The sequence below is a fragment of the Lissotriton vulgaris genome, chromosome 5 (assembly GCF_964263255.1).
Source record: "Lissotriton vulgaris chromosome 5, aLisVul1.2, whole genome shotgun sequence".
In the NCBI taxonomy this organism is placed as follows: domain Eukaryota; kingdom Metazoa; phylum Chordata; class Amphibia; order Caudata; family Salamandridae; genus Lissotriton; species Lissotriton vulgaris.
The window spans coordinates 1,858,646,256-1,858,659,279 of NC_141693.1; the positions used below are offsets into that span (position 1 = coordinate 1,858,646,256).

The window sequence follows — 13,024 nt, forward strand, 5'->3', positions numbered from 1 at the left end:
CGTCCTCAAGGCAAGACCGCTCCGGTTCAACTGCAGTGCAACCATGAATTCCAATATCAACATTCTCTTTGAATCAAAAATGCACTACAAAACATAAGGTACAGGGAATGTATGTTAATATATGCATATTTTTGGTTGTATGTGTTGTAACTGATAATGCTCTTTGTGAGCTGGTGGCTTTTACGTATGTAGTTTGAATGATATACCCAAGAACTGAGTCGACTGGCTACTACTAATTTATGGCTAATGTTTACTTTGTGATGCCTGCACATTAACTAAAATGCTACAAAAATAAATTAATGTTTGTCTCATCTTCGTCTCTTAACAGAAAGTCTTTGAAAGACCGCAGCAGAAGCCCTAGAAGAAAAGCTTCTTCATCTCGAAACAAGAAACAAAAAAAGTCTGGTTCACGTAGTCGCCATTCCAGTATCTCACCAACTAGGTTACCCTTGAACTCCAGCCTCGGGGCTGAACTAAGCAGAAAAAAGAGGGAGCGGGCAGCTGCAGCAGCAGCTGCAGGGAAACTTGATGGCTGGGAGAATAAGGGTTCACCTCTTCTGCTGTTTAGAAAAGACATTGGTTCTGTTGAAAGTAAATTGGCTGCAACAGCGGACTCTAAAAAGGTTACCAAAATGGTCAAGCCTGACAAAACTGATTCTGATACAGAGCTTGTCAATGTAGTAAGTATTAATATGGCCTCTAAACCACCACTGGAGGAGGATACTAAGGTTAATGACTCTGAGATTAAGCAGCCTGTTGTGGCAGCAGATGCACTTCTACCATTGCCGGTACCTTCACCTTCACCTTTACCTGCCCCTCTCCCTGCACCTGCTTCTCCAGCAATACTTGAAGAAGTAAAGAGTGTACCAGTGAAGGAGGAACCTACCACTCCACTGGACATCATTACAGAAGAGCCCGAACAGGAGAGCATTCCTTCACCAACTGTTGTGGCATCCCCTATTCCTCCACTGCCAGAGGTTTCCTCTCCTATCAAGACCCCCACTATGCCACCTTTGCCTGCATCTCCTGCTGTCCAGAACCAACCGCCTCCTCTCCCACCACAGCCTACTGTGACACTTCTACCGCTTCCCACCACTTTGGCTACTTCTTTAACAACCACCTCTCACCACTCGAAGACGTCTGATTTTGCCACTTCAACCACTTCTCAAACATCTGTGCAGACCACAGTAAAACCGCAGATGTCACTAACTGTTGCTATACCGCTTCTAAAAACATCCACCCTTCCTCCATTGCCCCTTCCACCATTGCTGCCGGGTGAGGATGACATAGAGAGGTAAGACTTTGATATCTTGCTAGCTAATTTAAAATCTCTCTGTAAAACTTGGATATTGAATAATTTTGCTTTTATGAAGCCATTGCACTTCTCTGCCCACAAGTAGTCCCAATGTATGTATATGTACGGTAGTTCTATATCTTGAACCTAGCCTAAAGGCAGATCACTGTAGGGGTGGGACACAATATGATTGTTTTGCATTATTTGTAGTATTGTGTGGACCTTTTAACTGATTTATGAAAAGGTGATGTTTGCTGAGTGAAAAAGTCATACACGGGTGGCATGGCAATAAAGCTGCTGTGGGACCACATGCCTTTAGGATCAGTATTGGCAGGGCTTTATATGGCTTAATAGACCTTCTGTATAAAAAAGTTAAAGTCTCCTTCTAGGAGGGCAGTTTGTACCTTGGGTTGTCTGAGACTTCTCCACTCTTGAAGAATCTAAATATGAGTCTAAGAAAAAACTCCTTACCGCCAATTTGTGTTATGTTTGCCTCACACCCATTTTCTTCCTTAAGTGGAAACAACTAAAAACGCTTTGCTTCTACGTAAATGAGTTAATTCATTTTAGCTTGAGGCCTACCAGAGAGCTCAGCTGTCTGGTTCGCTAAAGACCTCTTGGGTACATTCATAAAGCTTCCCTGGGAATGCATTCCGCACTTTGCTTACCATTGTCTTTGTAACTCACATTTTCTGGCCTGGTGTTTGCTGGCTTTATTTTAGGCTGTCCATGGTGAGTTTGTCCCTCCTAAGGAGCAAAGCTGTTTCACCCCAACTCCCCGTGTATTCTTCCATTAGTACTCCTTTCTGTAAACACATGTAAATCTTTTTCTTGTCACATTTTCGCATTCAAAGACTTGAGGTCATATGTCAGGCACTATCTTCCGAGTGAGCTTGGTGTTTCCTTTTCTATTTCTGACTTCAAATTGAGAAGATTTATGTTGCAAACTTGCTGGATACTAAGGGGAGGAAAGGCTGTTTTTTCTAACACACAACATTTAAATGAACTGTGCAAGTATTTCAGAATATATCAGAATTAGGAACAAAAATGAAGGAAATATTTTGGTAATTCAGAAGTGTGTTGGAAACCAACTTGAAGATGATCAGAACAAATCATTACCTTAGGTGATGCAGTTTCCACCGTTTGTGTGCTGTATAGTTTTATTAGTAAAACTATATGTCTGTGTATTGTTCATTTCAATCAACCCCTTGCAATCCCCGTCCGACGTCACGGGTGTGTGCGGAGGACGGCTGGGGACCATCCGAATCCCGCCCACTATTCAGATCGCCTGCACAGCGCGAAAATGTGCGCCGCATGTAAGGGGATAAAAATGTTTTTGTAATGGCAGTATCCTACCCCACCATGCATACTCCACTCTATGCCACTTCACTCTACACCACTCCACTTGACACCATTGCGCTCTAGTCTTCTTCCCCCTGCGCCACTGTACTCTCCACCACTGCACTCTCAACCATTCCAGTCTAGGCAACTCCAATCTTCACGGCTAAACTCCACTCTACGCCGCTCTTCTCCATTCTGCAACACTGCACTCTACGTCAATGCACTTCACTCTGTAACACTCAACTCTGTACCCCTTTACTCTTCACCAGTCCACTGCACGCCACTCAAATATACTCGGTACCACTGTACTCTATGCTACTGTACTCTACGCCACTCTGCTCTAAACCACCGCACTCTACTCTATACCACTGTTCCTTACGCCACTTTCTGCCACTCTAATCTGCACTACTGCACTCTACGCCACTCTACCTCATTTCACACTCTACGTCACTGCACTCTAGTATGCACACCTCTAACCTACGCCACAGCATTCTCCAACACTACGTTGTATGCTGCTAAATTCTATGCTGCTACACAACACCACTGCACTCTACTATGTCACTGTACTCTTCAACACTCTACACCAGTTCACTCTACGCCACTCCGAGTTTGGTCACGTTTAAACCCACTTTACATCCCTTTGTGGTTCACAGTATGCCTTGGGAGAGGATTTATGGGTAGACATTTTAAAACCTTTATCAAGGAGACTGGCATTGTACATAGAACCACTTTTGTGGAGAAGTGTGGCTCAATGGTTAGAGCAGCAGACCCTGATGCAGAGGTCTGGCCCGGACCAGGGTTCAATTCCTACCTCGGCGGGTCTTGGGCTCAATTTACCCGGACCTGATAATTCTCGCCTCGGTGCCTAATTCTCGCCACTCTGCAACTCTGGGCAATAGCTTGTTTAATCTCCACAACTGCCCCAACAGCGCTAGGATGCCTGGCTTCACCTTGGGGGTGCCCAGGAGTGGGCACTTCACAGGGAAAGGCCAGGAAGGGTTCCACAGCGGTATGTGCACAGCGCCTTGAGACTCCTTCGGGGGTGATTCGTGCGCTATATAAAAGCATTACATTTACATTCTCTTTATCATCCCGAAGGCAACGGAAGTGTTGAGCGATTCATCAAATCAGGCACATTTTTATAGAGCAACAAATCACTTAAGAGTCGCATGGCGCTTGCAGACAGCTCTGACTTAACTAAATCTGGCTTTCCTCAGGACCGGAGTACGAGGACGGTGCAACAGGTACAAGGCAGGCTCTGACCAGAAAAGCTGGTCAACCCCTTACCGCTTCACTCCTGGAAGCATTGACTGCAATATCTAAGTGCATATATGAGAAGGGATACCCCTCTCACACTTAGAGAAACACCTTAGTGAGTGTAACAGCCTGGATTACACTCCTTTTTATCCTGCACTATACTCTATTTTAAAAAGGTCCCCGAGGAAAGCCAAATTTAGTTTAAGGCACTGGCTGAAACATGTCGACCAACTGATGGATTTAGGAGGTAGTAACTCGCCTCCCTTAAACATCCCCAAGCCTTATTTTAACTGCTAACGGGGGCCCAGTTATTAAAATTTAATTTACCCTCGGGTACTGGGACCCTCGCCAAGCCGTTTTAACTCGCACTTCACTTTACACCTCACACTGCACTCTCAGTAAAATTCCAGCTCCGCTGTAATCAGGCGTCGCAGCACACCCGGGACACATTAGGTGTGACTGAGTGGGCCCGATGATGAAGCATGCCACCAACCAGGTTGGTGAGTGAGGGCTTCATGAACTCGCCAACGAGGTGCCCATGACCAATCTAATCAGAGTCCTAACAATATTGGTCCTTTTTAGGTCTCGCCTGTCCATGCGCATGCGCATCGAGCTTGCGAGACTATGGGGGCTTATCCACTCTTTAACCAACTTGCAAGGAATCGTGGCGATTCCTTGCAGTGCACGAGAAATTTAAGCTCAATGCGCATGCGCATTGAGCTTAAAAGCGCGTGCACATGCCCCCAGCCGCCTGCCTTGCCTACTCTCTCTCACAGCCTCCCCCAGCTCCGCCCCCTCACTTCTTGATTGCACGGCCGCTAGGCCGTGCCTCCCCTACTCTCCTCCCCCCTCCTCCTACTCTCCTCCCCTGCCTGCCGTGTCGCACCTCTCCCCTCTCCCCGCTCCGCCCCCTCCCCAGCCCGCCGTGTTACGGTCTTTGCAGCTCCCCAGCCATATGTTGCTTTGTTTTCGCTGCTTTACACGATAAGATCAAAGAGCTGTGAATAACGCGAAGAAAAACGCGTCGTGTTCTCGTAGTAACGTTTTCCGGATTGAACGTTTTTCCGCCAATCAAAAAGCATATTAGACCTCCACCAACGCTTGTATAAAGGCGGAAGAAGTCGCTGAACTGCGCCCTTCTTCGCAAATATAAACAATGTGGACAATATAACCTTTAAAACATTCAATGATATGGGTAATAAATTCTTTGTTGTTGTGTCGCCCCACATCCGCCTCTCACCGCACCGACGCCACCTCGCCTCAGACGGCCACCCCCCCTCATCCGCACGTCGCATTTCTCCTCCCCCCTCGCCCCCTCCCCTGCCCGCCGTGTCGCATTTCTCCTCCCCCCTCCACTTATCTTCCTTCCCTCCGTCTTGTTAACAGTTTGATACCATAACACGGATTCATTTCGCCACGCAGCTTGCATGATTGCAAACGGCCATACCATAACACGGAGTCATTTCGCCACGCAGCTTGCATGATTGCAAACGGCCATTCTTTCAATGTGGTAAAAAAATGTAAACATATTTTTTCTCTTTTCTGTTGCTGGTTAAAGGTTTAAAACAAATCGTATGACGTGTTCCCAAAATAAAAAAACACCCGCACTAAAAGCCTTCCTTATTTGTGCACTAGTGAATGCTAGAAACCCCCCTTGTTCCTGCATACATGTGGCAATCTGATCCCCCCTCCCCTCCCCCAGCCGATCTGCTCTCTCCAAGCATTGACAGCCTACAGACGGGTCAGGCCAGACGATCACTAAGAGGGTGGAGAATCCCGGACCGAACTAGTTTCAATTTACAGAGCAAACAACTTTTTTTTTTTACGGCAATTGCTTTGCCAGAGGCTGTTGCCCATTATTTAATAAATCCATTAGATTTTTCCAACACTCTTAGCAATATCTAGGTGAACTTGCACGTTATCGCTTCAGCAAATTGCTCATAAAAATCAATAAAACGACTTGTAAATAAATATACATTAGTGCATGTTTTTTTGGGGCAAATAAAACCGCGCCATGTCGACAGCAGCGTCTGTCTTCAGCACTGAGGGCCATGCTGTTAGTACACGTACTGAGTATCCCCTGAGAATAAACCTCACTTCCTGTAATGGACAATGTTATTTTGCACTGAGACTGCAGATGGCTTGTTGGTGAGGGAAAGAGGGTTTGCTTTCACTTTACATGAACCTGTGTGTGTAAAGCCGGCCTAGGCATTAATAAACCATCACGTGCCCCATCTATACCCAGGACCACTGGAATTATGCGACTTTGAAGCCGTGGCAGTTCCCGTGTTACTTTGGACTTGCCGTATTTACCACATAATCGGTCATCTGCTATCTAATGCGGCGATTTCAGACAAAAAGTGTGGATCAAAAGTAACAAAAAAAGTTGCAACACCCTCACTCACCCTCACCCTCAACCACTCACCCTCACCCTCACTCACCCTCAACCCCTCACCCACCCTCACCCACCCTCACTCACCCTCACTCACCCTGAACCCCTCACCCTCACTCACCCTCAACCCCTCACCCACCCTCAACCCCTCACCCTCACTCACCCTCAACCACTCACCCTCACTCACCCTCACCCACCCTCACCCACCCTCAACCCCTCATCCTCACTCACCCTCACTCACCCTCAACCCCTCACCCTCACTCACCCTCAACCCCTCACCCTCACTCACCCTCAACCCCTCACCCTCACCCTCACTCACCCTCAACCCCTCACCCTCACTCACCCTCAACCCCTCACCCTCACTCACCCTCAACCCCTCACCCACCCTCAACCCCTCACCCTCACCCACCCTCAACCCCTCACCCTCACCCACCCTCAACCCCTCACCCACCCTCAACCCCTCAACCCCTCACTCTCAATCACTCTCACTCTCACTCACTCTCACTCACTCTCACTCACCCTCACTCACCCTCACTCACCCTCACTCACCCTCACTCACCCTCACTCACCCTCACTCACCCTCACTCACCCTCACTCACCCTCACTCACCCTCACTCACCCTCACTCACCCTCACTCACCCTCACTCACCCTCACTCACCCTCACTCACCCTCACTCACCCTCACTCACCCTCACTCACCCTCACTCACCCTCACTCACCCTCACTCACCCTCACTCACCCTCACTCACCCTCACTCACCCTCACTCACCCTCACTCACCCTCACTCACCCTCACTCACCCTCACTCACCCTCACTCACCCTCACTCCCCCTCACTCACTCCCCCTCACTCACTCCCCCTCACTCACTCCCCCTCACTCACTCCCCCTCACTCACTCCCCCTCACTCACTCCCCCTCACTCACTCCCCCTCACTCACTCCCCCTCACTCACTCCCCCTCACTCACTCACCCTCACTCACTCCCCCTCACTCACTCCCCCTCACTCACTCACCCTCACTCACTCACCCTCACTCACTCACCCTCACTCACCCTCACTCACCCTCACTCACCCTCACTCACCCTCACTCACCCTCACTCACCCTCAACCCCTCCCCCTCACTCACCCTCAACCCCTCCCCCTCACTCACCCTCAACCCCTCCCCCTCACTCACCCTCAACCCCTCCCCCTCACTCACCCTCAACCCCTCACTCACCCTCAACCCCTCACTCACCCTCAACCCCTCACTCACCCTCACTCAGCGCAACCACAGCATCTTCACTAAATATATTTAATAAACTTTAAGCTATTGGCAATATAAAATAAAATCCATTTTATTTACTTATTAATTGTTTTTTAAAGCCATTGATTTTTTTTATATCAATACATATAAGTCACATATAAGTCCCGTTAATACAAAACATGTTGCTTTACAAATGCTAGAGGTGTCACATTTACAAAAATTATAACTATTGGCTTTGTAAAGAAGAAAGCTATTAATTTAGCTATTTAGAAAAAACAACACATAAATAAAAAACAAAAATAAATAACACCTATAGCTCTAACTTTCCTACTGCGAGACCTATTGCATTTCCAATGCAAGTCTCCAAGCTAGTCTCTTTTGATAACACATATAAACTACGGGGACTCAGACTAGCTTTCTAGTCCTCTCTCTCTCTTGATACGTGCTTAATTATCAAATAACCATGACTTCAGCTGTTTACGGAAACTGTTATGATCGGGAATGATACGTAGGCGAGCAGAAATTTTATTCCACGATGCCGGGGTGAGGAAGGAGAAAGATCGTTCTCCTTTTCTGGCTGTGCGAATTCTCAGGGGAGTAAGCAATGATGCATTGCATGATCTGAGCCCCCGGCTAGGCTGGTACCAGTGTAGTTTTTTGGACCAGTATTTTGGCCCCCTTCCATACATGTGCCTATGTATCAGACAGAGGATCTTAAAAAGACTTTGCTTCTTTACTGGAAGCCAGTGTAGTGATCTTAGACAAGGAACAGAGGAGGATCTAGGTGGAAGATCAAGAACCAGCCTGGCTGATAAAAAAAAAAATAGAATTATCACACAGCAATAATAATGATTGGGAAGAGGAGTTCAGGAAAATGGTGAGTGCACATAGTCACAAAATGTGTATCGACTAACCACGCTCCTTTTGAACTTATGGGTGGGAGATCACCTCGCCCAAAAGACAACAGAGGTTGGTCCAAGTGTACGAAGATTATTTCCTGGTCAGTTTAAGATGTGACACCGTCATTGGAGAATAAACAAAATATGTTGGTGGAAAAACAGACAAACATGTAAGGGAAGTTAAGTGAAGTTACAAGTAGGTGATCTAGTTAAAGTAAGGGAGGCTTGTACGGAAGGGTGAAAGCAAATATTCTGCTCCCCTTAAAGTAATTAAAATCTTGTGTAACTGCACTTTTGAGTGATGGAAAAGTATGGTATGCTAACAGAATTGCTTTATATAACGGACATATTGAGGAAGTTTTTACCAAAGACAATCGAGTGCAAGCGCAGAGATGTGACTGGATTGATGATATGAAAGAATTGTGTTCACCTAATAATGCTGTTACCATTCCTTACTAATCGCCTACTCGTAGTTTTTACATTAGTCCTGAATGTCCCCTTGAGAGAGAATTCAAAAGTGTTGGTTTGGGAGAAGTGTCTCGGGCTAAACGTGTGTGTACCGAGCCTAAAAAATGTGAAAATTATATTGCACACATTTACAACTAATGTCAGAATTGTACAAATAGCTGGCTGCTACTTTTGATTTGTGTTTCACTAAGATGTTTTTGTATTTCCTAATTGTTTATTATGTAGTTATTCTTTTTTTAAACTTGTATTTATTTATTTTTGGGAGAAAGGGGAAGTGTTGTGTTGGGCTCGAGCATGTGCTCGAGCCACTCTGTGTTCTAGATTGTGGCATTGAGTATGTGTGGAATGTGTGGGCATTGATGATACAGAGCTGCTTGCTGGCGGTTGTGCCTACTTCTCCTTGCTGTCAGAGGGTTTAAGTCCAGAATAAACATAAGAAGCATACTTCATGTGTACGGCTATTCCTTGCAACACCCCACCCCAACGTCTTGAGACCTTCACGTGTGAGTAGCACGCTATAAAACTCCTGATTGATTGATATAAATCAATAATTGAAATAAAAAGGACAAGAAGCTGAAGCAGACTCTGGAACACAATGTTCCTTCTCATTCGGGCTGAATCCCATCCTTTTTCCTTCCGGAAACTTCTCAAGACCTGGCTATTCCAACAAGCAGTTGCATAAACCTTGCCTTAACTCCTGTCTAGACGCTAGCGCTGGGATGCCATCGGGTAGCTATGTGCTTTTCGAAAACTAATAATAATGTATGTATGTGTGTGGTATGTCTATTGGTATAAGAGGCTTTCAACCTGCCTTCTTGGGCATAGCCCACTACAGCCTTGGCTAACTTAACTGAGAGTGATAGCATTTTGCTCTTGCACAGTGTGCATTTGGTGTCTTCTATACCAGGTCCTTTGTTGATTTATTGCAAGACTCCTGCAAGGTCTTTGCCACCAAGTATCATTGAGCCATAAATGTAAATCTTGATTTTCTGTAGGTTAATGGTTACAGCAACTTTCCTTACAAGAATAGTAAATTGCACTCCTTAGTTTGATCAGCTACTTGATTCAGTCATCTGAAGAAACTCATCCTGTTCTCTGGAGCATCCTCAGACCTGTAGTGTTTTCATTAGCAGTATGTGTCCCTGCCTCCCTTCTTATTACAACCACACTATTTTAATTATGGAAATTTTTGACGCTCATTACTTTAGGTCCTTGTTAAATGCTTAAGTTGTCAGTCGGTCATGACTCATTTGGTACCATGTCTTCCAATCTTACTTGTAAGTGGGTGGCACACCAGAACTCCAGAAGCTTGCACAGGAGAAATTAACTAGAATGAAAGTTGCTTTTCATTCATCTATTAAAGAGGATGGGAAACTATTGGCTCAATCTAAACTCAGCTGGAAGTAAAATGTGTGGGAGCAAGTATGGACCCATGAGGCCCCATTTCCCATTGTAAATGGATCTGTGACCATGCCCTGCCAAGAAAATATGAACTGCTGTTTTTTAGTTTGATGGTGTTCTGTCTTTCTTGTTAAGTTGCCAATGTTTTAAAGTTTTCCTTTTTTAAATCTCAAGCTGCTGGAGCCTTCTTACGCCATAAAGTTTTACCTCTTTGGACATACTTTCAAGGCTACATACTTCTGTGTGGGTGGTTAGTTTAGCAGTAAGAGAGTTTGTCCCTGGAGTGTGATTAGCCCCCTGAGCCATACAGAACAGTGAAGCACTCTGCCTGCCCAATTCTAACACAAGTCCATTACCTACTGTGCCTCCCTGGCAGTATGCTCACTAGAAGCTAGGAGATTTACTTTTAGAATTCTTCACTTTGGAGCCTGAAGTTTGGCATCCCTCTACTTACCCTGAGGGAATGTGGCCTTGTTCACTGATTGTGACAGAGGTAGAGAATAGGAAAATGGAGGTGTTCTTCAAGCGTCACGAAGTGGCATAGATACATTGACACAAGGAGATGGCTGAGGACTCCAATCACGATTCATAGAAGGTCAGGGATAAAATAATGCTGTTCTGAGGTATTGATGCACTATATATGGTGCTTAGATTTGTTTAAGGCTGGGGACATTGAGGGAGCAGTTAAGTTTGTAAAAGAAAAGTTGCTCTCAAAACTAGGTAGCTGGGAGTAAAACAGGAACCTGTGCAACTTCTGGCATTGTCCATAGTTTGGGAATTTAAGGGAGCAGTAGATAATGTGAAAGTAGTATGTGACTTTAACACCTGCAGTATTCTCAAGTGAAACAGTAGCATTTAAAAAGCAGTTCCCACCACCGTGTGTCGATCCCAGCTGACACGCTTATGTGATAAAGGTTTTAGTTATATGGGAGAGCTGTATACTGATGGGTGAATTTCTTTCAACAACATATAGTTTCCACTCAAGAATCTTGGAGAAGCATAGACTCATGAGGCGCAGTGATAGAGGTGCTAAAGTCAAAACGGACAGCAAGAGCTTACCAACAAGTATTTCAGAGTGCAGGAAAGTGCCTATTTTTGCCATGGTCACCCCCACTTTATGCAACTGATGTCTTTCTACTGATGTTCACTGGGTCCCTGCTTGTGCCAGTGGTCTTTCCCTAAAACAAACCTTATATGTTCAATTGTTAACCAATTGGCAAGGACTTTAGCACCCCTGTAAGTCCCTAGTAAATGGTACCCCTTGTACACAGGGCATTGGCACTAAAGAAGGTCCGCAATGGCTGTAGCAAGTATTATGTGTGGTAAAGTGCCCTCTTCATGCATGGTTGCCCCCACATTTTGCTGAATTGCTGATGTGCTTTGTCTGAGTGTGCCCTGGGCTCCTGCTAACCAGGTACCCATGGTCTATGTTCTTTACCTAAAACTACATTGAAGCCTAGACCCAATTGGCATCCCTGGCCACAGATCAGCCCCTGATAAATGGTACCACAGGTACCCAGGTCACTGTGACCAGAGAAGGCCTCGAAGGGCTACAGCACTTATTGTGCCACCCTTAGTGGTCCTGTACCTTCACACTCACACACTGCCTTTACAGGCTGCATGTTTTGGTGCAGAACAGAGTGAAGTGTCTGCATAGACTAGTCACCCCTCTAGCTGGGTGCACTATACCAGTGGTGAGGATACAGGTGCATGAGCCCTGTACCCCTATAGTGTCTAAGTTCATTCTTAGACATTGTAAGTGCAGTGCTGCCATTAAGAGTATATGGTGCTCTGAGTCTGTCATTACGAACTCCACAGCACCATAATGGCTACACTGAAAACTGAGAAGTTCGGTATCAAACTTCTCAGCACATTAAACCCACACTGATGCCAGTGTGGGATTTAATGAAAAAGGCAAACAGAGGGCATCTTAGAGATGGCCCCTGAAAACTAACTACCACTATTGTCCAGGCTGAGTTGCTGCTTTCAGCTTCCACTACCAGACATGTTTCTGGCCCCTTGGGTCGAGAGCCTGCTGCTCTTGGGGGCCTGAAACAATGCACATCCTGGGGCGAGGTGCCATGCCTCCTCCTCCAGGATGGGCAGGGTTCACGAAGGGGAAGCTTCAAAGGCTTGCCGCCTTTGTGAGCTTCCCAAGGCCACTTGCTGCTTTCAGCAACTCTTCCCCACTGGTTCTGACCCCCACTTTGGACTGGTGAACTGGTGGGAAAAACAAGTGAGGTGTGCCCACCTCTGCCAACTCCACCCCTCAGGTGGGGGAGGCGAGTTGAAGCACAACTCTAATTCCCCGCCATCTTGCAGTTAGAGGGACTCTGCCAACCAGGGAGGGAGGAGGGGGGCAACGCCCCTCACCCTAGTATTTAGGGGAAACCCTGAACCTGGCTTCCTCAGACCAGAAAAAACTACAAGAAAAGAAGGACCAAACAGCCGTGCTGAAGCTAACAAGAGGACCACGCCCACTGACTTGGCCCCAGCCCTACTGGCTTGTCACCCCTCAAACCTGCTCCTGCGATATCCCGGTGTGTCCTGCTGCCAGCAAACTCAAAAACCCCGGAGGACCTGCCTGCCTTCAACCACAAAGACTTTGTCTCCCATAAACACCAGGTGTGTTCATCTGCAACCTCTTGCCTTGGCGGGCAACCGGAAATCCACACCACTCTGCACCCACCGTCCAAGGCCCGTGCTCAAGTGGGCAAACCCCAAGAGAATGT

At 46.5% G+C, this 13,024-nt stretch overlaps 1 protein-coding gene across 1 annotated transcript in view; it reads left to right on the forward strand.

The window, feature by feature from the left end:
* Window positions 1-13,024, forward strand: part of CDK12 (cyclin dependent kinase 12) — a 378,297-nt gene that overhangs the window by 20,395 nt on the left and 344,878 nt on the right. Inside the window, exon 2 of the mRNA XM_086924346.1 lies at window positions 329-1,294. Coding sequence (XP_086780472.1) covers window positions 329-1,294 — 966 coding nt within the window. The remainder of the gene's footprint in view (window positions 1-328; window positions 1,295-13,024) is intronic.